General features: G+C 44.1%; 1 protein-coding gene and 1 pseudogene across 6 annotated transcripts in view; one reads left to right on the forward strand and one right to left on the reverse strand.

The window, feature by feature from the left end:
- Positions 1-13,445, forward strand: part of LOC100723642 (BMP-binding endothelial regulator protein) — a 217,395-nt gene extending 203,950 nt beyond the window's left edge. For all 6 annotated transcript variants that reach the window (XM_063233895.1, XM_063233896.1, XM_063233892.1 and 3 more), the window contains 2 exons: positions 4,180-4,310; positions 12,136-13,445. In XM_063233895.1, the coding sequence (XP_063089965.1) occupies positions 4,180-4,310; positions 12,136-12,317 (313 nt within the window). In that variant the 3' untranslated portion in view covers positions 12,318-13,445. The remainder of the gene's footprint in view (positions 1-4,179; positions 4,311-12,135) is intronic.
- Positions 13,446-22,389: 8,944 nt separating this feature from the next.
- Positions 22,390-25,290, reverse strand: part of LOC111756914 (ubiquitin carboxyl-terminal hydrolase 42-like) — a 35,387-nt pseudogene continuing 32,486 nt past the window's right edge.

Genomic DNA, 25,290 nt, shown 5'->3' on the forward strand with positions numbered 1-25,290 from the left:
GGTGGGTGAGAGGGAGGGGACAGATTCCCTGCACCAGTGCTGGAGTCTACTGGATTCCAGGGAAGGACTGAGCCACAGGTCATTCTAATACTGTTATTAGGTGCAGAGAGGGCAAAGCGTGCTTTAAAGAGATGACAGAGCCCATTTTCTTTGCTATTCTGTTATTTCTTATATAATGGAAACCCACAGTGTAAATGGGAATATTCACCTGTAGAGATTTCCTGGAAAAGCTGATGGGCTGCTGAGTTTCCTGACCAAGTCCACATCCAATGGAAGGAATGGTGACACACAATGTGATGAAAGCAGAAATACCAAAGCCACGAATCTCAGCTCTGCAGTTAAACTCACTACAGTCCTGCTACTTGTTCCGTGAGCATAAATGTGCAATGCCCATGCATGCATTTTAAAGAAGAGTCATTAATTTCTTATACATACATAAAAATCCATCTCTGATGTGTCCTAAATTAGACATTCCTCGTATTCAATTTCGCCTCACTTGTGGATAAATTGAAGAGTTGAGTCACAATAGGTTTGCCCCTTCACACAATTTGAAAAATACTTTAAATACTTCCATGTTTCTCTCAATAAATTCCTCTGTATGCAGTGAAAGTGTGCATAATTCTCCCAGTATGTAATCAGTCCACCTGATGTCAAGTTCCCAGCAGCAGAGACCAGCAAAGCAGAAGTGTGAAGACCACACGAATGACTGGATTAAAGTGCTCAGGAGGCCCCGACGGGCAGATGGAAGCCATTTCTCCTTAAGTATCTCATAGCGGATCTGCGGAGGGTTTTGTGGCTTCCACCATTCTTTACCTTTATTTTTCCACTCTAGTTCCCAAACTCTGACTCAGATATTACTATGCTCCATGTATTCGGTTTTGTTGTTTTGAAAACAAAACATGATATTTGCCTTTTTAGAAAAGAGAGGTGTTCATTGTAGAAAATAGGAAATAAAATCTATTCTGCCCCCCAGAATTGGCAGCCATGCGTATTTGAGCGCGTCTGTTTTCAGTTAGTTTTGCTTTCTCTCTGTGATTACACAGCATTGAATTTTTGTTATCCTTTTTTTTCCATTCTATCCCTCCAGCACATTTTTCCATATTTTAAGAAAATATTTCGCAAATATCATCATACTGGCTGTGAAGTATTTCACTGTACAAGATACTGAAGTTTACTAAATGTAAACTATTGTAGGCAGTTTTGCTTTCTTCTTCTTCTTCTTCTTCTTCTTCTTCTTCTTCTTCTTCCTCTTCCTCTTCCTCTTCCTCTTCCTCTTCCTCTTCTTCTTCTTCTTCTTCTTCTTCTTCTTCTTCTTCTTCTTCTTCTTCTTTTCTTTCAATTCAAATTGCATTACGGTTAAAATCCCTGTAAAAATGTTTGTCTGCATGCATTCTTATTTTCTTGGGCATAAGGTTTCCCTGTCAGAGTGAGCGCCTTTCAATGGACCACTCATCAACGTGGCCTCAATGATCTCTAGAAAGATCTCCACGTGTGGTTACTGTGAGTGTGGGGTTTTGACACCAGCAGAACTCGGGCTGTATCCCTGGGTCTGCAGAGCTGCTGCTGTCCCCTGCCCTGTGACCTCGGGCGGGTCCTTGGCATCTCCAAGCTTCAGTTCCCTGCCCACCAGAGAGGGTGGTGACAACCTCTGCCTCCTGCTTCAGTGCCCTGTGCAGCGGCGGGGACAGAGAGGGTAAATGGCTGAGTCCAGGCACACTCTCAGCTTGGGAACCATGGGCTGTCTCGTCCCTCCGCTGCAGAGCGTGAAGGGTCTGCTCCCTGTGCTCTCAGGCCCCTGGGCATGGTTTGGTGTAAGAGCTGTTATTTCATTCATGAAAAACAGTGTCTTAGAAGTTTAACAGCTATGATAAAACACATTGTTCAAGACTTTAAATACATGCAAAGTTTTTCATATGCTATTTCTCATGGGCTCCAAGCCCTACAGAAGCTCTGGTCCTCCTTAGTTGTAAAGTTCAGGAGATTACTACTGAGGCATGGTGGACACAGCAATTATTAAATGTGTGGCCACTGTGTTTTCTCTTAAGAGTTTCAATGAACTGGATTTAGCTTAAAGGAAGAAGCTTCCCAAGATAAGCACAAACCAAGAAAAATTGAGGGAAATGTAAAACAACAAACTTTTCACCCAAATAAATTTTACTTATTTATTCTTCCTGAAATTGTGCATAATCATAGTAGATATTCTTTCTTTCAAACTGGGGGATCATTTCCTTCTAGGAAGACTAACCCTTCCCCATGCAGCTCCCTGGTGTTAGCAGCCCCATTGGATGCCATGTTATCCAGGTCATGCCGGCAGGAGCACTGCACGCAGGAGACACCCCTGAACCCCACAGGCCAGGAAAAGAGGACAGGGACTGAAGTCTACTGGGGAAGTGAGTGGGAACGGGTTAGAGGTCACACCCTGGAAGCCAAACTCACTGTTACAAATCTGAGTGTGGAGCTGATGGGTGTGGGTTATTCTGAAATGAAAATTGAAACAGCGCAGTAGATTGTGGAGACAAGGAGATTCATAGGTGAACATTTAGCGGGCATCCCAAAGGGAAGCCTTGTATGGATTTTCTTTGGAAGAACAGGGCTCCACCCAACATGAGGACTTCCCTGGGCATTTAGTGAGTGAGTGCCTTTGCTAGAACATGATTGCACAGGATTCCAATAATGAAAGAAAAAAAAACATAATAAGAAATACAGCCATGATGATTAGAGAGGAAAAATATTGATTCTCTGTCCTGTCTAAATAACACTCACCAGTCAGTGAAATGGAACAGCAGCGTCTCTAGTTTTAAGATCACTTTTTCTTTTGTCTCTGTGAGTTTTTATTTCCCATGTCTGCACCCCGGAGTGTCGGATTGTGACACCTTTGCAGGCGCACTATGGGACTGAGCGTGGTTCTGCTGTTTCATTCTTATTGGGGCAGGTGCTGTGCCACCTCCAGCCCAGACAGCAACAGCTGCTCTCTGCAGTCAGGTGGGCACTGACCTGGTGGCATTGAAGGACCGCGTCCTGATCCACTTTTCTGGATCAACTGTGCTACTTGTAATCTTGAGTGTTGCTTTTTCTTTGTTCAGCCTTGAAATTGATTGCGTGAAGAGCAGAGTTTGCTGAAAACATCATGGAAACAATAAACATTGCTTAAATTGTACTAATTTTGGGAGCTTTTGCTTAAATGTCAACTGAAAAATGATTAAGCAGTCAGTTGTTCAAAGATAAGGGTGATGACTGCAGCTCAGTAATAGAGAGAGCACTGCTCTCAGAGTGAGGAGGATAATTTGATTTGTTCTTCTGCTGTTTGTAAGGGTGACTTGGGGCCCACCTAGTCACTGTGGAATGGGCCCTTTGTTTGTAAAATAGAGACAGTGCTGTGTCTTGTTTACCTGTCTGATAGAATTGGTGAGAAGGCACACTGTAAACTGTAATATTGTGATGCTGTCATTGTTTCCTTGGAGTCCTGGTTGAAAATGTGTCACTTTGCATTTAAACACAATTTAGTTTAATTACATCGTGCTCCATCCTTTCCCTTAGTGAAGCTATGGAGACCTTGGCTCAACTCTCTTCAAGTCTCTATCTAATTGGATGCCTGAAATGCTTGTTTTGCTTGAATTTGCTACCCTATATGCTAAAGAATAAAGACTCGGTGTTCCTTAAAAGATTGGCATGCTAAGATATTGCCCAAGTGAATTCTAGTCACATACCTTGAGAAAGCCATGAGATTTTGTGCTGTCATCAGGCAAGTCACTGTTTTGGGTTAGACTGCAGTGGCACCTGTCATTCTTCAGTCATCTCTGTGCACACAGTGGTGGTGAGTTGAATGGTGTCACATCCAAAGTGCTGCCTTTCCAGTAGGGTAACCACTCCGTGTGTGACTTTTCATATCTCAGTTAATTATGATGAAATCAAAGTAGGAATTCAACTCCTCAGTTGTACCAGCCACACGCCACGAGCTCCATAACCACAGAGGGGCAGCGAGGATGACAGAACATTTCTGTCTGTTGGCCTGTCCTGCTCTAGCAAGACACAGTGCTCAGAGGTATCCAGCACTCAGGCTGCATGCAGAATCTTCATACCGTATTTCAGCTTTCTAGTCAGAATCTCCATCCATCCACCTGGAGCTTCCCGCAGCTTGTATATAATTTAAATGTTTCTTTGTCTCTGTCGGTCCCCTAGGTCCTGTGTGACAGACATGTGCGAGTGTCCAGCCCACAAAAACTGTTACTGTGAGTCATTTCTGGCCTATGCCCGAGCCTGCCAGAGAGAAGGCGTCAGGGTTCCCTGGGAGCCACAGCGGCACTGCACAGGTAAGAGAGGCCAAGTACCCACCTGTCAGGGGTCACTGTGCTGCCCCAGGTGCCACACAGGGGATCACAGACCAAAAACAGTGGCCTTGTCCCCTTGGCCAAAGGGAAATCCTGTTGGTGGCCCAACAATTAGTAACACACAAGGGCTTCTCATAGGGAGGAGATGATGCTTAGTAAAAATGACCTGTGAGGAGCACATTTTAACAATCTGAGGATTTCCACTGTAGCCAAATTCTCTCCATTTCTAGCTACCACCCGGATGCATGTGGCACATGGGCAGTTGTCATTGAGGCTTGGGCTGTGTTAGGATCAAGGGGTTTGGGACAAATACAACCACTTATAGTCTCAGGATAAGCATGATTATTTTCATACCCATAACGAAATATTCCTCCCCACCCCCACCCCTGCAGAGACAGATTTCTGTAATGGTTGTTAAGAGCTTTTTGTCCTAAGGAAAGCTAATTAGCTTTATTTCCTAGCTGTAAAAAGGGATGCCTTTATGCATCCCAGAAATGTTTCTCACTAAGTGGCTGAGGATGGGCTTTGTGCTGGACACTGGGCACTGTGGTGATACAGTAATGTGGCCTCTGTCCTGAGGTGTTGGCTGCCTGTGGGACAACCAGACAGAATCAATAACTTAATGTTGAATGCTTACAAACCATGGTAAGAATGGAGATGGAAGCACACAGGGCAGAGCTCTAGCAAACAAATGGAGAGGAGATGGTAGCCCCAGAGACTGGGAGAAGAGGGAAACCTGCAGAGGTGGCATGATGGCATTTAGCACTGCCCCAAGGAGCACAGGGAGGAAGGTGAGCATGCTTATTGTAAAACACAGCGCTTCAACCTGTAAGGTGCCCTTGTGGCTTAGTCTGGAGGGCAAGGGACAGAGTGGCTCAACATGAGGTCAGAGATGACCCTAACTATGCTGTAGGGCACCATGGTCCCCAATCATGTTAGCACCAAGGACCAGTTTCATGGATGACAGTTTTCCATGAATGAGGGTCACTGGGAGATGATCAAGGGAGCGTAAAGCCATCAGATCCCTGCCATGTGCTGTTCACAGCAGGGTTGGAGCTCCTGTGAGAATCTGTGCTGCTGCTGATCAGGCAGTGAAGTGATCATGGGGAGCAGCTGGAAACACAGCGGGAGCTTCACCTATAGCTCACCTCCTGCTGTGCAGCCCAGTCCTATCCATTGCTCCCTGTTTGAGGTCCCCTAGTATGGAGAATAGACTGCGGGAGAAAAGGTTGAAAGCAGTGGCCCACCAAGATGCCACTGCAGGAGCCCTGATGAAATATGATGGTGCCCTGGATTAGATGGTGGCTTTGCATGTGGCGAGAAGGGGAGAGATCTGGACATGTTTGGAATTTCCATACTATTTACTATCTCAGGGTAGGGACATTAGGGATGTGTACATGGGATATCTCAAGGGTGTCCAGCTTGCAGAAGATGCTGTCAGTGGCAGCTGCTCCTGTCATTTAGATGTCAAGAGATGAGTTAATGTTTGTCGCCTGGTGTGGGCTTGGCCGCCTTTTCTCTTTGCCTAGATGAAGAGATGGGGTTTGCAGATTCTACAGTAGCCTTGGAGAAGAAGGTAGTTCAGGCTGCTGCAAGCTCTGGGATGTCTGCATTGGTGGAGCACAGGAGTGGCCAGGGGATGAAGGGAGAGTTGGGAGAGCAGCCCCGAAGCTGTGTGTACAGTGCACAGAGTGCACAGATGTCCGTTCCCTTAGACCAGTGAGTCTCAGCCTAGCTGGAACTGAGATCACTAGAGGAGCTTACAAAGCACCACATACAGAAGCCTAGACCTGGACCCCATGTCCAGACACTCTACTTCTAGGGACCTTGTGCATCTTTTAAAGTAACTCTGACCTGCAGCCAGAGTGAACAAGTCTGTGTTTACCTGGCAGCTTTGGTGACAGCATGTGAGTGTGGTGGTTCTGAGCTTTGTCAGCTGTCCCCAGGTACAGCCTCTGGTCTCTGTCCCTGACCTTCCACTGACCTTCCTTCAGTTTTTGCTCTTCCCTCTGCAGGCCAAGTCCAACCTTCCAATCAGAATGCATTTTTCACAGCCAGACTCTTCTCTGCAGGCCTCCCACCTCAAAGAAGCACCAGTGTGACCATTGTAACCCACACTGAGGTGTGGCTGTGGCCCCCTGCAAAGCAGGGAAGTGGGGACCTCAGTGCAGGTAGAACATGCAGGTGATGTGAGGGATGGAGCTCTCGGAATACTTCATGCTCCCTTTCTTTATTTAGAGTTCTGCTTCCCCTGAATCTACCAGAAAATGTGTAAAATAAATAAATACAACCCAGATCTCCCCTAGCCATCATGGTGTGATGCGGGGCTCAGCAGAATCCAACTCAGGTGATTAACTGCGGTGGTGCTGTGGTTGGAAATGGGATCTATGGACCCTCTGCCCCTGGCCCAGTGCTATACTAAGCTCCATTTCAGTACACACACTGCATCTCAGGGCTGCACATTTCACATCATCAACCTCATTCAGCAGTGGGATCCCTGGACCCAAAATTGCTTTCCTAGTAGAAAAGGAGTACAGCTCCTGAAAGGTCCCTTTTACTTCTCAGAATTGTGGAGCCATCAGGGTGAAGTATCAGTCTATCATAGTGCAGCTGGAGGGCAGTGCTTTACACACCATGGCCGCCCACAGCCTGACAGCGGGAGCATGAAGAAATGCATCTGCAGGGCTACACAGCACCCCTCAGTCAGCTCATTTCAGGCCCACCTAGAATTCTGAGGATGATAAAAAGACAGTTTTCTTGTTTTTAGCTCACAGGTGCTCTGACTCAAAACAGCACTGAAGGCACATAAGGCAGATATCTGACAGAAGTGTTCAGAATAAAAAGCATGAGCTTTGGACACATACGAAGCCACTAGGCTAGAAAGCCTGAATGAATGAATGTTATTTTAAAAGCTGGCCTGAATTTTAACTCAGTCAGCACTGTGGACGGGGCAGTGCCCACTAGCGGTGTCAGGAAAGAATAATGAGACTGTAGGTTAGCCTGGGAATTACTAAATAAAAAGTAACATGTGAGGGTGCCAGCGAAGGTATACAAAATTTCATAATAACTATACTTATTGGCATTTATTATGTTTTAAGTGCCTCTTTTCCCCAAGGACCTCATTAGCATCTTGTATTGTATTTTATCATACTTTATGCCCACAACAACATGGTACTAACCAAACCTTATTGTGAAAGACTGAAACTTTAAATAGTTAAGGACTTTGCTAAAAGCTAAAGAGATCTAGGAGCAAAGGAGCTGGGAGGTGAGCCCAGGTCAGTTTGCATCCTCGTTTCTTTTTATAATCATTCTGAGGACACAGCAATGCCAGAGCATTGTAGAAAAAGCATGGATACACATTCATGTCTGTGTTTGTATGAGCACCAACTGCTCCATCCACTGTCAGACATCTTGATCTTTTTAGACTTAGTGATTTTATTATCCACTCCATTGTTCTTCTCACCGACAGTAGTAACTTGGTGCCTTTGGATTGTAAATTTGTTAAGGGCCTCTCTCCTGTGTCCTACATCATAACTCTGAGCAGAATTACTGCCCCTGCCTGCCACTGACACTGATTCGCACTGCACCTTCAGAAATGCATTTGATAACTGGGTAGGTTCTGGGGAGCAGTTTGCACATCTTCTCTGTCACCATGGATACCGGTCAGCTGGGTTCCCTGGGCACCTTTCTCCCTGGGCACTTTTCTGGCTCTGCATAGCCCAGTGATTTCTGCTCCTTCCCTGAAGCAACTCTATCCTCAGTGTACACACTGAGCCTTTCCTTGCCACCTGGGCACCTCCTGTAACCACAAAGCAGTTTACCCTGAGTGTCACTTGGGCAGTGCGTTTGTTCCTGTACTGACTACCTGGAGCATCGCTCAGGCAGGTGTCATTTCAGCCAGTTGATTATTACATTGAATATATTAATAAAATTGTCATTTTTGTATTTCCTATTACATTATCTTACAAATCTTTGGTCATCTTGTGTTTAAATCAGTGGACTGGTGACTAAAGTCGTACGATAAAGTGGGGTGTGTGACCTTCAGCACCTAGTATGGGACAGAGAAACAGCTCAGTCCCAGAAGGCACAGAGCCACACTTTTTGAACATATGGATCAATAAAATCACCATGTAGTGTTTTATGTGTCACCACAACTGTCCCTTGAAGAATAAACACATGCTAACATTAACCATTTTGGCACTTCCTTGTTTTTTTTTTTAATAATGAATTAACCAAATTAATCCTTTTTAAAGGCATATATTTGTATTTTTAAAAAATTATCTTTTTCTTTTTTGTAATTTTTTTTTTTTTTTTTTTTTTTTTTTTTTTTTTGAGGTACCGGGATTCAACTCATGACCTTGCACTTGCCAGGCAGGCACTTACGCTGCCGAGCTAAATCCCCTGGCCTCTTTTTTGTAAATTTGGAAGACAGTTGGATTCACAGAGGATAAAAAAAGGCTCACATCACCTTTAACTCTGTAAGGCCATCTAAAAGCTGTGTTAAATCAAAGCCAAAGTGATGATGCTATTCTCAGCTCAAAGCTCTTCCAAGGCTGCCTCTCAGGCCATGGGGCCATTTGTGGTCCCTGGCTCCTGCCTCTGTCCCTGCCTTTATCCCCCCCCCCCTTCTCACAGTCCTTTCTGCCCACCCACCGAGCCCAGGACCCAGCTGGACTCAGCTGTCACACCTGCTCCTGCCCACACTGCCTCCTATTTTTGCTGCTCTTTGCCTGGGAAGCTCTTCCTCCATGTCTGTGTGGCAAGTTTCTGCTCACCTGTCCCAACCTCCAGGATCTGATCTCTGCCTGGCCCATTAAAGTCCTCTCCTCACTCTTCTCCTGTGTTCTGTCTCTCTGTTTCCTATGACACATCTCCGTTTCACTGGGAAACTGCCTGCTAGCTTTACCTACTCAATTACAAGCCCAGACTCTTAGAACTGGAGGTTGGGGATGCTATCTGACTCCTATTTAATCCTTCAGGGTTATGAAGAAAGCCAGCACAGAGCAGATGCTCAGCTGATGTTTGCTGAGTTTCTAACAGGTGGACTCCTTTCATTCCTGGGCCTAAAACGCTGGGAGGAATTAGCGATTAGAAACTAGAGACCTTCAGAGTATATGGAGAGGGCCACAGCGTAGGGACAGTGTGACCCATAGTGGCCTCAACAGTGCAGGGTGAGGCTGAAGTACCTGGCCCTCCATCCCTCCACCTTTCCCACTGGTGTTGAGTGTCCTCAGGGAGCCCTGGTGTCACCTGAAGAGATGAGCATGGCCCCAGACCACAGATTAGGGTAAAGGAGGGCAGGGGCCAGACCTGTGGCACAAATGGACCATGCCCAGCCCTGCTCTGTGTGATTTGTCTGTTCATCATTCACTCACTCACTGAGCAAGTACAATTGTGCCTCAGTTCATGAACTTCAACATCTGTTCTACAGTTTCAGGAAGGCTGGCTGCATTTGTGTTTGTGTGGGAAAGACAGATGCGGTTGTGTTTTAATCTAATGCAGAGTTCGCACATGAAAACAGAATTTTGCCAAACACTCCTGTTTTTGAAATAAACTGTTAAAAAAATTGTTCATAAAAGAAACCCAGAAAAACAGTGTGTGTGAACTGAGGTACCACTGTAACACTGGCTGTGGAAGCTAGGGTCTTCTGAAGCTAGGGATAGTGTCACAGGCAGCAAGAATTTCGCCCTCTGCAACCTTATCTTCTGGCGCCATATTGGGTAACAACTATGTAAAGGAGCAAAGATGGGGAAGGGGTAAGGAATGTGGGAGTGCAGTTCTGGTGAGAACCAAAAGATGTACCTCCAGAAGCTGAGGAGTGAGCCTGGCACAGAATTCAATACGGTTTCACTTGCAATTTTCACATCATTGGGTGTAACTACCTAGCAGACAGCGAGCCGAACCATGTGGTTAGCAATAGTTAATAGTTTACTTAACATGTATAGTAGGGATAAATAAATATGTCAGTATTTACATGAACCATCAGGAAAAATGTTAATTATCATGTCAAATATTTTAAAGTCTGTTCCATTTAAATGTTTTTCAAAATGCTGTTTCACACAGCTCAGTTCTCTGACAATAAGAAAGAATGTGTGAGGGGTAATTGCAGTGTCTTTTTTTTTTAATTTTATTTAAAAGGAAAAAGAGAAAAAACAAAACAAAGCGGTGTAAGGGTACAAGCAATACAGAACTACAAAAAGGAAAAAAAAAAAACAGTAAGAAATCACCAGTTAATAGATTACATATTATCATCTTAGAGATAGTTGCTCAAGTTAGTATCAAAGCATACAAAGTGGACATTCAAACAGGGAGACTGCAAACAGTTGTGTTCAGTGATCCAACCAAAAACATTAATATGGTCAGCTATTTAGCACCCCTAAACACACTTGATGTTGTATCTTTTAGAGCACTTTTTTTCCTTCTCTTTTTTACAACAAAATTTACACATTTTGGGTTTTATTACTCCTTAGTTCTTATTACTTTTGGGGGGGGAGAGAATAAAGTCAAATATGGCAAAACAAAGCTGTCAGTCAAAACCAAGGATAGACATAGCACATGATGTAAAAACAGAGTACAAGGTTATCAACGATGGTTACCAGAATATCTCTTGTTTCCTTAAAAAGAATTGCGGTGTCTTTGGATGGGATGACTGTTCTTTTGGCTTTAACTAGTGTGATAGGCATTTAAGGAGTCTTCAGGGGATTTGTTTTATGGTTCTTATGAACTTGTTTGCTAATTACGGTCAGATATCCACATTGTACGGCAGCTCTCAGCACATAATTTGAATGACTTGAGGTAAAGTCCATTTGCTTGGAACCAGTTCTGTTTACCCTTTTTTCACTTCTGAGATTCCTCCCCAGGTAGCACTCTGTGAACCCATGAACAACAATAGCAATGTTTAAGATGCTGACCGTGGAGCCTCCGTTATTATGAATTTTGTTTGGAGCAACTTAAGTGAAGCTGGATTGTTGCTGGAGTAATCATTGCTCCAGATTCCCACGTGACAGAATTCCTGGTGATGAGATTGAGGGGCAGCCCCTTCCACTGTTCCAGGAAGCAACTCAGGTGGAGAAGTCTGAGTGTCATAATATTTTCAAGATGTTCCCATCAGTGTCTTCTGATGAATTGGTTCACAAAGTTTCAGGGTCTCTGTTTTGCAAATCTTGTCAGCTCTGTTCACAATGAAAGCAAATGGACCAGGCTCATCTCTATCGTTTTCATAGCCTGGCTGCTGCCCTTGCTCCGGTCACACATCTAATTTCTCTCTTTGTGGCTCTGTCCTACTTTTCCTCCAGCTTGCCTCAAATTGATTGTTTTTGACTAAAAGATGTCACATATTTGCAGTATCCTTGGTAGGTTTTTCCTGTGTGTGAATTTCCTATATTTGAATATTTATAAAGTTGCACAGAATATTTTTATTCACAGCTCAATAGCTATGAGTATTTGGGATTAGCTTTTCATGCTGTTTATAATAACCACATAACTTTATACATTTTCCTACAGATTTATGCTTTATAGTTTGTCTTACATGAAAATGGAAAGCTTTCATTATTATTATAGGTTATTTTGAAGTTCATTGACCCAGGAGGTAGATCTTAGGATTTGTTTTTATAGATGCAGGCGATTCCCAAAGCATGTGAGGAATGTAGTTGTTGGTTGTTCCCTTGTTAAAATGCAGATCTGAGTGTGGGATAGACCTGAGTACTGTGGAAAGGTCCGTGTGGGGTCCCCGCCTGCAGGCATGGCCCCAGGCTGAGGCTGAGCCGAGGAGCCACTCCTCAGATCCCGCTCTGTCTCCTCTCTGCAGCCACCCAGTGCAAGCACGGCGCTGTGTATGACACCTGTGGCCCGGGGTGTGTGAAGACCTGTGACACCTGGAATGAGATCGGTCCTTGCAACAAGCCGTGTGTGGCAGGCTGCCACTGTCCAGCAGACTTGGTCCTGCACAGGGGACGATGCATCAAGCCAGTCCTTTGTCCTCAACGGTGACCTCTGTGCCAGCCATTGAGACTGCAACCTGGTGTCCCTGACACTGAAGTAGAAGAGCCAGGGAAAGACTGCTGTGCATGTGTGCCTGACTCCGCACACAGAGTACGTATGTGTAAATACATAGAGGTATAGGTGTATTCCAACATTTCATCATTTATATGGACTACAGTGCAGTATTATATGTATATTTTTTGCTATAAGAAACGTGTTGTTACTGGGATCCTAATCTGTAAGCCATTGGATACGCTGTACAGACACTCCAGGGGCATTTAATTTAACAGGCAGCAATGCAGACCTCGGGGGTGACTGTGCCATCACAAACTTTTCTCATTCTTAAGGAAGTTTCCTAAGGACCCTCAGCTGCTGCATTCATTTTAGCTTGGAGTCAATGTTTGTCACTGAGAAATATATTTCTTTGGAGAAGGGCACATGTATTTGGGGACGTTTCATGTTTGCAGAGACAGGACTGTGCCTGAGAGAGATGACAGGAGACTGGGAGAGGCCCCTACGATGCCTGCAAAGCAAGGGGTGGGCTGCTAGGTTTCACTGGGCCATGGTCTGATATAGTTTGTAAAACTGGCTGTCACCAAGAAATACGGGTGTGTCACTAGTGCAAGAGTCCTCCAGCCTCCTTATTATATACATCTGTGTGGTAGATGTGATCACTTGTGTGTCATGTGTTGAGATGAAGGAGTATCCAGGTGGCCTGTTCGTGGTATTGAGCACGAGGAGTTTGGAGAAAACATTGCACAACAGATGAAAATATCCTTGTCTCTGATTCTCAGAGCAATCCAGGGAGGAGATGGAGGCCCTCTACCCTTCGGGATAGCCCATGTGTAAAACAAACGCCTTTGATTGTCTCTAGAGGGTTCCTGTCTCATGCTATTTGCCTATGTCCTAGTTATTAGGTGGGGGAGACTTACTCACCAGTTGCCTTAACATCATTCTAAGCAAAGAACGTTCTGTGTACTTTCTCCAATTTGCCAATAATGTCGCTGCCAGTCACCATGTGATTTTCCTGACTTGCTTTCTGTTAAACAAGTGAAATTGTCAACAAAAAACAAAACCCACTGATGTCTAAAAATAAAATGTTCTGCACTGTAGTAAATAAATGGATCAACCAAGGCATTTTTCTCCTTTGAGACGTCCCGTGTTATGCTTTATAAATTAGCTGTATCAACTTCAGATTAGCCCACTTTAAATTTATTGTTATAATTGATAAACCCTACATTAGTTTTTAACTGAGAGAGAGTACTATGAATAGATAATAATAAAATGTCTACGTGTTGGTAGTAGGAGAATTATCCGTCTTGTAAAGATATGTGTGTCCTTTATACTATTTTTTACTTTATTTATTTATTGGTCGTTTTGAAACAGGGTTTCACTGTGCAGTTCAGGCCTTGAACTCACTTCATAGCCCAAGATGGCCTCAAACTCCCAGGGATCCTCCTGCCTCATCCTCCTCAGTGTTGGGGTTAAAGGCTGTGCACCCCACCCAGCTCATTTACATACATTCTCACAGCCAGGGTATGGGGAGCTTCTCACCAGAGCCCTGCTAGCTGTTAGTGAGCTGAGCACAGTCCCCGTGCAGTGCTGATGGCCAGCGGCTCTCTTTCTGCTCCTCGCTCCTCCTCTCAGGTCTTAGCCTCTGTTCTGTCCCACACATACACTTTTCATTCTCCTTCTCTAGGTAGGGTGGGCCCTGGGCTGGCAGAAGCCCAGAAGCGATGTCATGGTCCACTTAGTCCCGTTGTTGTTCAGCCCTTGGAGGGCAGAGAGCCAGATGCTCCCCTTGCTCCTCCCTGTAACTCAGTTAGATGAAGTAAAAGGCTTGGGTGACCCGGGTGCCTCCCGCTCAGGGCCCGAGGAGCCTCTATGCAGAAGGACAGTCTATAGGCTTCTACCTCCAGGACAGACGCGTGTACCCCAGCAGACCTCAGAGCCCTTGACCCACTCACCCAGCCCCAAGCAAGACTCACTGGACCCTGCTCAGGTGGCACTGCCAGTGAAGCAGGAGGGACAGGGGCCTGCATGTTTCTGGTGCTTTCCTGGGTGTCACGGATTTAAAGGCTCAGTGAGGCACATGACTGTCCCAAGGCCACAGCCAGTAGTTTCAGGTGGACATGGTCTCCCCGGTACACTCTGTTGCACACACAGCAGCCCACATAAAGAAATTCCTTCTGTGGACCAGAGTGTACTTATTTCTACAATGAGCACAGACCGTGTTCCTACTGCATTTGTGGACAGGCTTTCCAAGGACGACCACAATAATTTGCCCTGTGTGCTCTGCTCCACTGAGGCATGGCCAGGCGCCCACAGCTAGAGGCAAATGTGCCACCTTTCCTGATGAGTATGGGCTGCCCTTGGTGGCTTTCATGTTGCCAGCAGGTCTGACAATTGCAAGCCCAAGCATGTGGTTCCAGGTGACAGTCCCAGCTGAACACGGGCTTCCATTCCACCCAGCCACCAGATATGGAAAGGGAGAAGCCCCCAGATAACTCCAGCCCCAGCTACCGAGGGTCCCCAGCCGTGACCATTCCACATGCATGGCTCACATTTCTGTGCATCTGCTGGGCAAAGATTATCACCTGGAAGATGCTGACAGAGCACACAGCCTGAAGAAAGCGACCGCACCACCTTCTGAAGCGAAGTTTGCTTTCAGCCTTGGAAGACAGAGACAGTGTCCTCTTTAATAAAGATACTGTCTTCTTGGGCTTAAGGCAGGCATGGCCCGCTGACTTCCCTGTATAGAAGACTGGGGTTCCCAGTGCCCTAGGTTTCCCTCTTACAGTGCTACCCACTACATAGGAGGTATCACCTGGCTCTCTCTGCATCACCATGAGGAACTAGGCCCCAAAAATGGACACAAGAAAGTACTGGAACTCAGGCTCCCACTATTCCTATGCAAAATAAAGTCTCTGACCCAGAGTCTTTCCACCTGCATCCGCACAACTGTGACAGGCTAGCTTGTCAACTCGCAAGTGAGTGAGAATCTCAGAGCCTGGTACCCTAGTGTTCCCGGTGAGTTCATCACCCACAGAATATTCAAAAACGGTTTTTGTTTTCCATCATGAGTTTGAGGAGGAGCAGTAATAGAGAATCAGAAAGAGGCAGATGTACAAGACTGGTTCCTTTTCTCCAGGGAGCCTACAGCCTAGGAAAAAAATGAATGACTTACATAGAAACGACAGGAAGCAGGCATGGTGGTACCCATGTGTAATCCAGCACTCAAGGAGGCCGAGGTAGGAAACTGTTCAACCCCCAGCTTAGGCAAAATTATTTTAAAATAATAAAAAGGGCTGGGGATGCAGCTCTGTACGAAGGCCCTGTGTTCAATTACTACCACTAAAAACATGGAAAGAGGAACAAATACTCAAAGTCTCTCTCCATAGGCTGAAGACTGTTTTTGTGATTCAACCCATAAGTGTATTGATGGCCTTTGTATGTCAAACACCCATCTGGACTGGGGATTTAGCTCAGTGGCACAATCACCTGCCTGGCAAGTGCAAGGTCCTGAGTTTGATCCCCAGTACCAAAATAAACCCCCCCCCCATGCTTTGATTCCTGGTACCAAAAAAAAACAAAACAAAAAAACCCACCCATGTCTCATTATAAATAAGAAAATAACAATGTAATGTGCTTTACTTTTTATTAACTCAGTTTTGGCAGTACATTGATTAGAACTTCAAATCACTGTAAACGAAAATTACTGTTTTTCGTTTTTTCCTGTGTTTAGATGAGGCAAAAATGCAAAATACACCTTAGCACATAATCAGAAAAGAAATTTTGTTTTATCTAACAAAAAATCTCTAGCTTGTTTCAGTAATGTGCAATAGGAAACACTGCTTTTATTTGAAATGGAATTGAATTAAGTATTAATATTTGTGTCTCCTGCAACAATTGTCATCCTTTCTTTGATCCAGTCAACATTCATTGTCCTCCAACTGTAGGGCACAATATGCAAATGTCTGTCCATGTAGCATGCAAAGACACCCTGGTTTCAAGTCTTTTCATGAACTCAGAAGCTGGTAGGTGACAATCGCTGTGCTTGATGCTGAGACATAGCAAGACATTTGAGGAGACTGTATCATCTCAGTTGCTGATCTGCATCCTCAAAGGAAGGTGGTAGGTGACAGGACATGGGTGTGTTTTTCCAGAGACAGGGAGCAGCAGGTGCAGCAGCAGAGGACCATCGAGGTGCCCAGGACCGAAAGGCAGCATATGCTAGCTTAGCAAAATACCTTCATGTCGGACTCCTTTCCCTAAGCCTGAGAAGTGAGAGGGAGGCTGGCTATGCAGGAAGCAGGGTCCACAGGAAGACGGGGTGGGACAGAAGTCCACACACTTCCTCTGCAATCACTTAGCTCTCAGAAAGTCCCTTCACTTCTAAACCAACCCTAATACCTGCTCACACTATCATGAGACTCAGGGTATCACATGTGTGCATTATGAAATGTTACCCATGCGATCTGTTTAATGCCACGTATGACGTCTGTCAACCTCAAATTGGATTTTGGCACAAGGAAGTGTGAGATATAGCAATAATGCAAAAGGCCAAATAAGATCATTTACATTACACTTTGAACTATGTTAGAAAAGGTTTCGTGGATATTTTCTTGCTTCTTGCTGAGGTTGAAATGCACTTGCATCTTATACTTGTTGAGGTTGAAATGCACTTGCATCCTTTGAACATAAATACATAGCACCTTTCCTTTTGACAGTTTACCCAAAGATCTAGGAATCAGCTTCTAGACCAATGCAGTGCTTCAACTACTGGAAAAGCAGTAGCCCACTGACAGGGCATAATCAAAGAATGCTGAGGGATGCCATTGGGATGGCAGACACCAAGGTTACTTCTTCAACTTGGTTGGAGTGATGGGCACAAAAGAGCCCCAGCCCTGAAATGAAAATGTGCTGTTAAGGGACAGCCACACCATGTGCCCTGGCCAGGTCCCCTCTTTCAAGCAGTCCTGGCCAATGACCAAACATAACCTTTTCAGCCTGACAGTTTTTACCCGATGTGGGGCCCCTCCAAGATGGACCTTTGATTCCGAAGTACCTTGAAGAGTAAGCTGAGACCTTCTCCAATGTCGTCTGCTTGGCAATGCCACAAAAATCTAAAGTTAGAAATTCCATTCAACCCAGCTATTACCCTTTTAAGTGTCTTTCCAAAGAGTTAAAGAGGTCATTGTTACAGTGACACATGCATACCCATGTTTACAGCAGCACAATTCATAATAATTAGATCTTGGAAACAGTCTATATGGCCAACAAGAGATAAATAAATGTATAAAGAAAATGTGACATTTAAACACAATGGAGTACCATTCAGCCATAAAGAAAGATAAGTTTGAGTTATGCTTCTATAGGAAAATGTTTGTATCTTAAAACTATAATGTCAAGTGAAGTAAATCAGACACACCTGCTTAAATATCACATGGCCTGTCTTATATGAGAAACTCAAGTTTTAAATAAATATCGAAGTAAAAGATAGATAAAAGGAAGAAAGATCGGTCTTCCTCACTGGAGAAGGGGCTCACTGGAGGGATGGTAAGAAAGGGGGGGGGGAGAAGGATGAAAAAGATACAAGGAATGCAAACATGTTTAACTAAAAAATAACAAAATCTTAAAAAGTATAAAATGACATCAATTTGAAATTGTCTACAAACTAGGCTTCAAGAAGCACATACCTTTTGTGATGATGCCTAGCACATGCACACTGCCAGTGTCCTGTGCCACCAGCTGGGCTGTGGCCAGCCCCTGGCAGCCCCTGGCGAGGCCCTGTCCCCCTGGATAACGTCAAGGGCCGCGGGAATGAGGACACCCTGCTGCTCTGCTCCCACATCCATCGGGATGCACACAACTGTGACCACAGTGAGGACGCCAGCATCCTGTGCCAGCCGTCACGACCCAGCTGGCTCTGCAGACCACCTCTTCAGGGAGCCCAGTGTCACCTGGCCCTCCTCTTCCAGGAAGCCCTTCCTCCCCAGGAAGCCGTTCTCATCCAGGAGGGCCTCCCCGTGTGACTTTTGCAGTTCAAGTAGCCCCTCCTTCCCTGTGTCTAGGAGAGAGGCTGCCCAGGCAGGGTGGTTGGTCCTGCATGGGGACCTGTACCCCATCCACTTTATTGTATGACCTCAGCCTTTCATCAGCTGCTGTGGACCCCACACAGTGAACATGCCCACGCAGCCAAGATGGCAAACAGAGGAGAGGGATGACCCTCAACTCTTCCTGAGAGCTTCTATTCCAGTACTCCTGACCCTGCCTACCTGGATCCTGATCCAGAGGGCTCAGTAGCTCTCTGTAAATAGGATTCTCTCCTCTCCCTCACCTACCACAAGAGGAGGCAGGCAAGAGGGACTTGCGCCCTTTCCTTAGATTCTCAGGAGCTGAGGAAGAGCCTGGGTCATCACCCTCTCCCTGCCAGTGAGGGCCTGGACTCAGATGGTGCTTGGCTGGACAAGGGGGCTGGAGGGGCCCTGCAGAAACAGGAAAACTTCTATAGCACAAGAAATTATGACACAGCACAAGTAAAGCCTTATCTTTTGTGCAGATCAGCAATTAAAATTAAATTAGTATTTTAAATGATCAGATTATAGTGGGAAAGTTTATTACATTTTCAAAATGGAGAGCTGGGCCTGGTGGCTCATGCCGGTAATCTTAGCACTTGGGAGGTTGAGGCAGGAAGATTGTCAGGAGTTTAAGGCCAGCCTGGGCTACACGGTGAGTTCTAGACCAGTCTGAATTCCACAGTACAAGACCCTGTCTCAAAAAAAAAAAAATTGCATCTGCTACATTACCTTTATCAATCTTGGTCCATATAACCAGGGTAGATATAGATGTAACTTAAATTTTTACCTATTTATTTGTGCAAAGTTAAAGCATTTAAATTTTAGTCAAATTACCTGAATCAGTTAAAACAAAGTCATTTTTGTGCGTGAAACTAAATATTGGCCATGATAAATATCTTAATTATTTTGATACATGAGATATGCAAGGTATTTTAGTGGTACTATGAATTGAACCCAGAACCTTTGAAATGAGCTATCTCTGTGGCCCTTCTTTATTTTTTCTTTTGAGACAGAGTCTTGCTAAGTCACTAACTTGTTCTGGCTGAGAACAAACTTACAGTCCTCCTGTCTCGGCCTTCTAGGGTGGTGGGATTACAGGCGTGCCCCACCACATCTAATTACTTTAATTGTTCATATGCGAGGTTATAATTGGGAATTGCCTGCGTTTCCTATTTAGTAAATAGATTTATTATAAAATTGATCCTTTTAAAGATGAATTTTGGGGTTCAGGCCATATGCTGTTCCTCCCTCCATGCTGCAGCATAAACTCTAATAAAGCCTCTTTCGATGGCAAAAGAGGCTGAATTTAAAAATCTAAGTTTAAAAATCTTTACTTATGAATCTCTGTTGCCATTTGCTGCTTCTATGGTTTAGCTGCATTTTTCAGAATAAGGAGGGACACGTTTGGAAGGTGTATGTGGGGAGCATGGGCATCGTGGGGGGCTTGTTGTGAGTGTTTAAAAAGAACCAGTAGAGTCAGTGTGACAGAAGATTATGGGCTGGGGATTTAGCTCAGCAGCATAAGCGCCTGCCTTGCAAGTGTGTGGTCATGAGTTCGATCCCCAGTACCGATAAAAAAAAAAGATTATGGAGGAAAATGATACAATTAACCAGATAGTTTTTTTGTTTTTGTTTTTTATCTTCTACTTGTTCTGCCTTGTCTGGTAATGATGGACATAGACTTCAGTAAACTAAAATATTCTTAATTTTTCTCTGAGAGGAGTTCTACAAGAAGGTGACAAGATCCTGAGATCTGTATTTTTACTGGATAGAAACTCATGCACAAACTGGACCAAACTTTTTTGGAACTTACCAAGACTGTAGTTGGCTGTCAAGAAAGAGCTGAGACCAGAATTCTAGGGGTCCAGGACAGAGAATCCCACTCCCCTAACTCTACCTGCCATCTGCTCTCCCTGGCAGGTACCGGCTAATGGAAAACTTACAAAATAATAGCTACCTAATTATAATTCTAACGTGCAGGGATCAAATGCCATAGACACTAATTTGGGTTACACTGGACAAGTTTTCAGTCTGTTGTTAGTCACTGTGTTGAGTGTCCTGTGATGGTGATGGCCATTTTAGCAAATATATTTGATCATTGAAATTTTTGAATAGTAGTAAGCCAAGTATCAACTATTATAAAGTAAATATTATTTTTACTGATTAAATAAGTCTTTGTAAGATAATAAGTTGAATTGAAACTGCAGGTCAAAAACAGTAGAGAGCAATCTTTCCAAGAAAGCTCTGGCCCAGTTTAAAACTTAAATTTTAGCACAATGAGTTGAATGATGTTGTTTTAATAAGAGATATATTATTAAATGACTTATTAAACTTAGATTTACTTTAAAAAATTGATATATAAAAACAAAACGTATAATTATATGGAGCCATGCTGTTTTGATACTACACACGACGGCTGTGCACGTGGAGTGGACCTGAAGGACGTCAGGTACTGTCCTCTTTGGGCCCTCATCTGCACTCAGGGAAAGACTTGGCTGATTCTGTTAATCTCTTCCAACTACCCTCCCCCTCCGTTAGATGAGCGGTGTAAGATCACAGCATTGCCTCTGGCAGGCTTCTTTTTCAACATATCTTAGACGTGGGATAATTTTCTACATTGTAATTTAAATAACAAATGATCACTGAACCTGTTTTCTCATTTGGCTTGACCTTAAAAATGAATCGCGAGGCAAAGTGGGTCAATGTGGCTGTATACAAAGTGGAGACCTGGGTTCACTTTCTCCCAAGTGTTGGCACACTTCCTTTCAGAAACTTATTCCCAAATAGCTAAGGCAAAGTCTTGGTGTCTGTGAAAAGGAGGCCCAGTCTTCTGATGCAACCTCTGAGCAGTTTCAACACAACTGAGCACCTGGAAATTTATAAAAATGAAAGAGAGTCTTACCTCTCAAAAAATATTCCCTGGTAACTTAGAAGATATGTAGTTGGTCAACTAGTTAGCCCAACTCTGTCCTTATTCTGCTCTTATTTTTGCCATTTTCCCTGGAGTTTTTCAATGATCACTATCACAGCACAGATGGATAGTTTTTAAAAGCAGTTTATGGAAAAATTTACCATCTCTCAGACATCACAAAACCTGTATTTAAGGGTTTCCAAAACAACCTAGCGGACTGAACTGGCAGGAGAAAGCTGTTAAACTGCTGGTCATGTCATGGAGCTCTCTGAAGAAGGCTGAGATTTCTGTAGAAGTTGTGACCATTGTGGTGACTCAGACTGGATCAAGATATCTGGAGAAGTAACTAACTTCATTGTAACTTCCCGGGGTAAGTATTGTTCTTTTTTTTTTTTTTTAATCCTAGTAATAAAAAATAAAAAAGATAGTTCTTTTTTAGAAATAGAATTACGATAAAATTTCTCCCTGCAATGTTCTCGGCCTGAGTATTGGAACAGTAACTTTGTAGGTACCAGTGAATGGCTATGGAAACAGAATTATTTTGTAAGTGATTTCTTCCCTTCACTGTCAGCAATAAGACTGAAATTCCACCTACAGGATGCACATGCAAGAGGTGGACAGGTTAGAGCTAAAAAATAATGTGCTGAGTGTCATCTCTAAAGACCACAGATGTTATTGCTTTATTATACTTTTTTGTAGAAGGTCTTTATGTGATAGTTCTCAAAATGGTATTTTATTGATTACTCTTTTGTGTATTTTAAGATGTGTTATGGTAGTTTTCTCCAAATAATCTGCAAAATCTATGTTCCTGATTTTGATCTTGTGTCTACGAATAGTGACAAAAGGTAATTCTTAATAGTCCATTACTATAGATTACTATCAATTATAAATGAAGTCCTCTTTTTATTCCTGTAAGTCTTTAAAGGATAGGCTGAGAACAAAACTTATGCCACTGTGACTGAGTTTATTTTGCCTAAAAAAAGCCCTCTTTACGGGAATTTGCAGGTTTCACAAACTATCACACCACGGCCCCCATAAGGAATCTTTGTGATTTTAAAGCCTCATTTCCTCGCTTATTGTAGACGATTTTTCAGCTGTTTTCTGGAGACAGAAGGGGTAGACAAGCCATGGGCCCCATACTCCAAATCCTCCAGTTTGGTCAATCGGTGTTCTAGGTTAGGGTTTGACTGTACTCTCCTGGGCCCTCTGGACTGTGCTACCAGCAAGACAGGAGTCCTGTGTTGGTAACTCTTTTCCTTTGGTAATTTGTTAGCTGTTATTATTTATGAAAATCATGTGCAGCTTTAGCTTTCTTAACCTGAAATTCTGAAACATTAAAAAAAGAAAAGAAGCCTCTGAAAATGGAAATATTTCTGCTTTCAAGGATTTTGGATAAGAGATATTAAACCTTTGGAGAAGAGGCTGCAAAGCTGGCGGCCCGGTGAGTTCCTCCTGCCTCGGGGTGGCCTGCTGACCGCTGGCCAGAATAAAACACCACCGGGCATCACTCACCTGAGAGTGCGAGACAAGGGACCCGCCAACGGGGTGTGGAGGGCTCGTGCATGGGGATGAGCCCCAAGTCGGGTCCAGGCTCACGCTCCAGGGAGAGGGCGCCCCTGCTGGGCACCAGCGTAGGCCGAAGGGGACTCGCAAGACTGAGCAGAAAGCATAGCCGGAGCAGGGCAGCCCAGGACGCACAGCTGGCCTGGCCCTGGCATGTGCGCGTGCCTACTGTGCCAGTGTCCCCGCACCTAGGAACCCCAAGTCCTGGAAGCTGGGGAGGGCAGGCGCATACGTTAGCAGTCGCCCAACTGGGATACCTGGACCCCAAGCTGTTGGAGTCAGGCATAAAGGAAAGCCTGGTGCCTCAGTTTCCCATCAACTGACCTGGACTCCTCTTCTACCCTGGCCTCCAGTAGCAAAAAGCACAAGAGATACAAAAAAAATGAATGTAGCCAGTAAAGGGACAGCCAGACACCAGCCTTTTCCCATGAGTTAGCGCCATTCACAGACTGCAAGGGAAGAGACCCAGAATTCACCAAGCAGCAAGTCCTCGCTGCAAACCAGCACCATGCGTGGGCCACCACCATAAGGGGGACAATCAGACCCCAGCCTCTTCGGGTGAGCGTGCTGGGAAACAAGAAGAGCCAACCCCACCCCCCCCCCACCCCGCGCTCCTATCAAGCAACCGGTTGATCTGGAAAAACCCAGGCTGTGATGACAGCTACTCAGGTGAATCGCGGTTTGATGCTTGTGGCATTTGATGTTTCACTGACTTTGTAGGTGTGGGCCCTTGGTTTGATCATCTGATTCAGAGGATAAGGGTATGAAGTGTGGCATCTAGTGGGTATCTCCTTCTCCAGGTGGTAGTCATTGCTGATTCACTATCATCTTGTTTTGAAGTCCTGCATCATTTTCACTGGTTTGATGGGTTGGGTTTTATCCTGTTTTGTTTTGTTTGATTTTGTTGTCCGATGACATGGGCAGCTATTTCAAACATAGCAAGATATGTTATAGTAGCCAAAAAAAAAAAAAAAGTGAATGTTTTCATGAATGTTGGAAGTCTTTGGTATAAACAGCTATAAGTCAAACCCCAGTGTAACATATGGAATAAAAACAGCTTTCCATAGGACTCTGCTGTTTGTGACTTCTGGAAAGTTAATTGACTTCTTGAACTTTCTTGTACATCTGCATAGTAAGGACCGTAATCGCTATCTCAAGACAGATGAGGGGTGAAGGGTCACCATGGTGGGCACTCAGTCAATGGCACTTTGTTTTCCTATTGCTGTGCACAAGGTTCTTTCAAAACATAAATGCTTCTGCAGGTCTAGTAATTCTGTTTATTACTATTCTATTTCCCTCCCAGATAAAAGTTTCAAGAGTGATATTTCCCCCAAGGTCACTGTTTTTCTTCATTCAGTGGGTGAAACAAATTTCCATAAGTCTGGGATATAGCTTTGTCTTCTGGAGAATTCTTTCCCTGATACTATTAAGGCATATTGGATGAAAACAGGTGTTGATAAGATTCTGGAATCCCAGCAGGGAGAGCTGATAAAGACTAATGACACCTGTTTGAAGCTTAGCTGTGACTGGAGATGCCACAACAAAAGAGCACAACTGTATTGTGACACACGAGGCTAATGGAGGAGCGGATCAAGAGGTTCCTTTTTACTCTCATGGAGGAAGGTGTATGTAAATCAGCTAGGTGTATGTAAAACCTGAATAACCTTCCAGAAAGTTATGCCAAAGGGAATGTCTTACCTCTTCTGTCATGAAATAATGAAAAGAATTGCTCATCTTTCTGAAATGCTTCTTTATTGATTGGTAGCATAACCTCCTTGGTATTTTCTTGTAGCATTGACAGAGACTCTGGAGAAGAAAACAGTTGAAAAATTTACTGAAACTCAACTTCAATTTCATTATTCAGAATATTAAGATCACATGACATTGCCTAGAATTGTTAAATGGATTCAGCGAACAATGTATGTGAAAACACACGTTAAGTGCTAAAGTGGAAATTCCATCTTTGATGACTTTGGTGAGGAAATAAGAATAATTATGCATCTTTCATGAATGTTCTATCAAGCAAACCAAGTCACCCACTTCAATCTTGTCCTACAAAGTTAAACCTACAAAAAGTGAGTTCTTAAGTGACAAAGATTTCCGATGAAGAACTGAGAACCTGGACCAATAAAGAATAAAGTAATGTTAGCCATTGCAGTTCCCCGGCAACCTTGAAATTTTTCTGATTTTTATTTTACCCTACTGCTAGAAAAAAATTCATAATTAAAGATTGGGCGAAGATGACGTGTACAAGCGTGCCTGCATTCTCTCTAATGAATGTAATTTTTTGTCATTGGAAAACACAGCTGGAGAAATGTTCACTGGACTATTATAGGGGACTAGAAGTGAGTAGTAGTGGACGATGGGTTAGTGCCCCAAGGGTTTTGAGGTACAGTGAAGAGTGTACATTTTTTTCTGAATCTCTCAG

Source organism: Cavia porcellus, unplaced genomic scaffold, assembly GCF_034190915.1.
Source record: "Cavia porcellus strain 051 isolate PalLab524CR breed Dunkin Hartley unplaced genomic scaffold, mCavPor4.1 scaffold_23, whole genome shotgun sequence".
NCBI classification, from domain to species: Eukaryota; Metazoa; Chordata; class Mammalia; order Rodentia; family Caviidae; genus Cavia; species Cavia porcellus.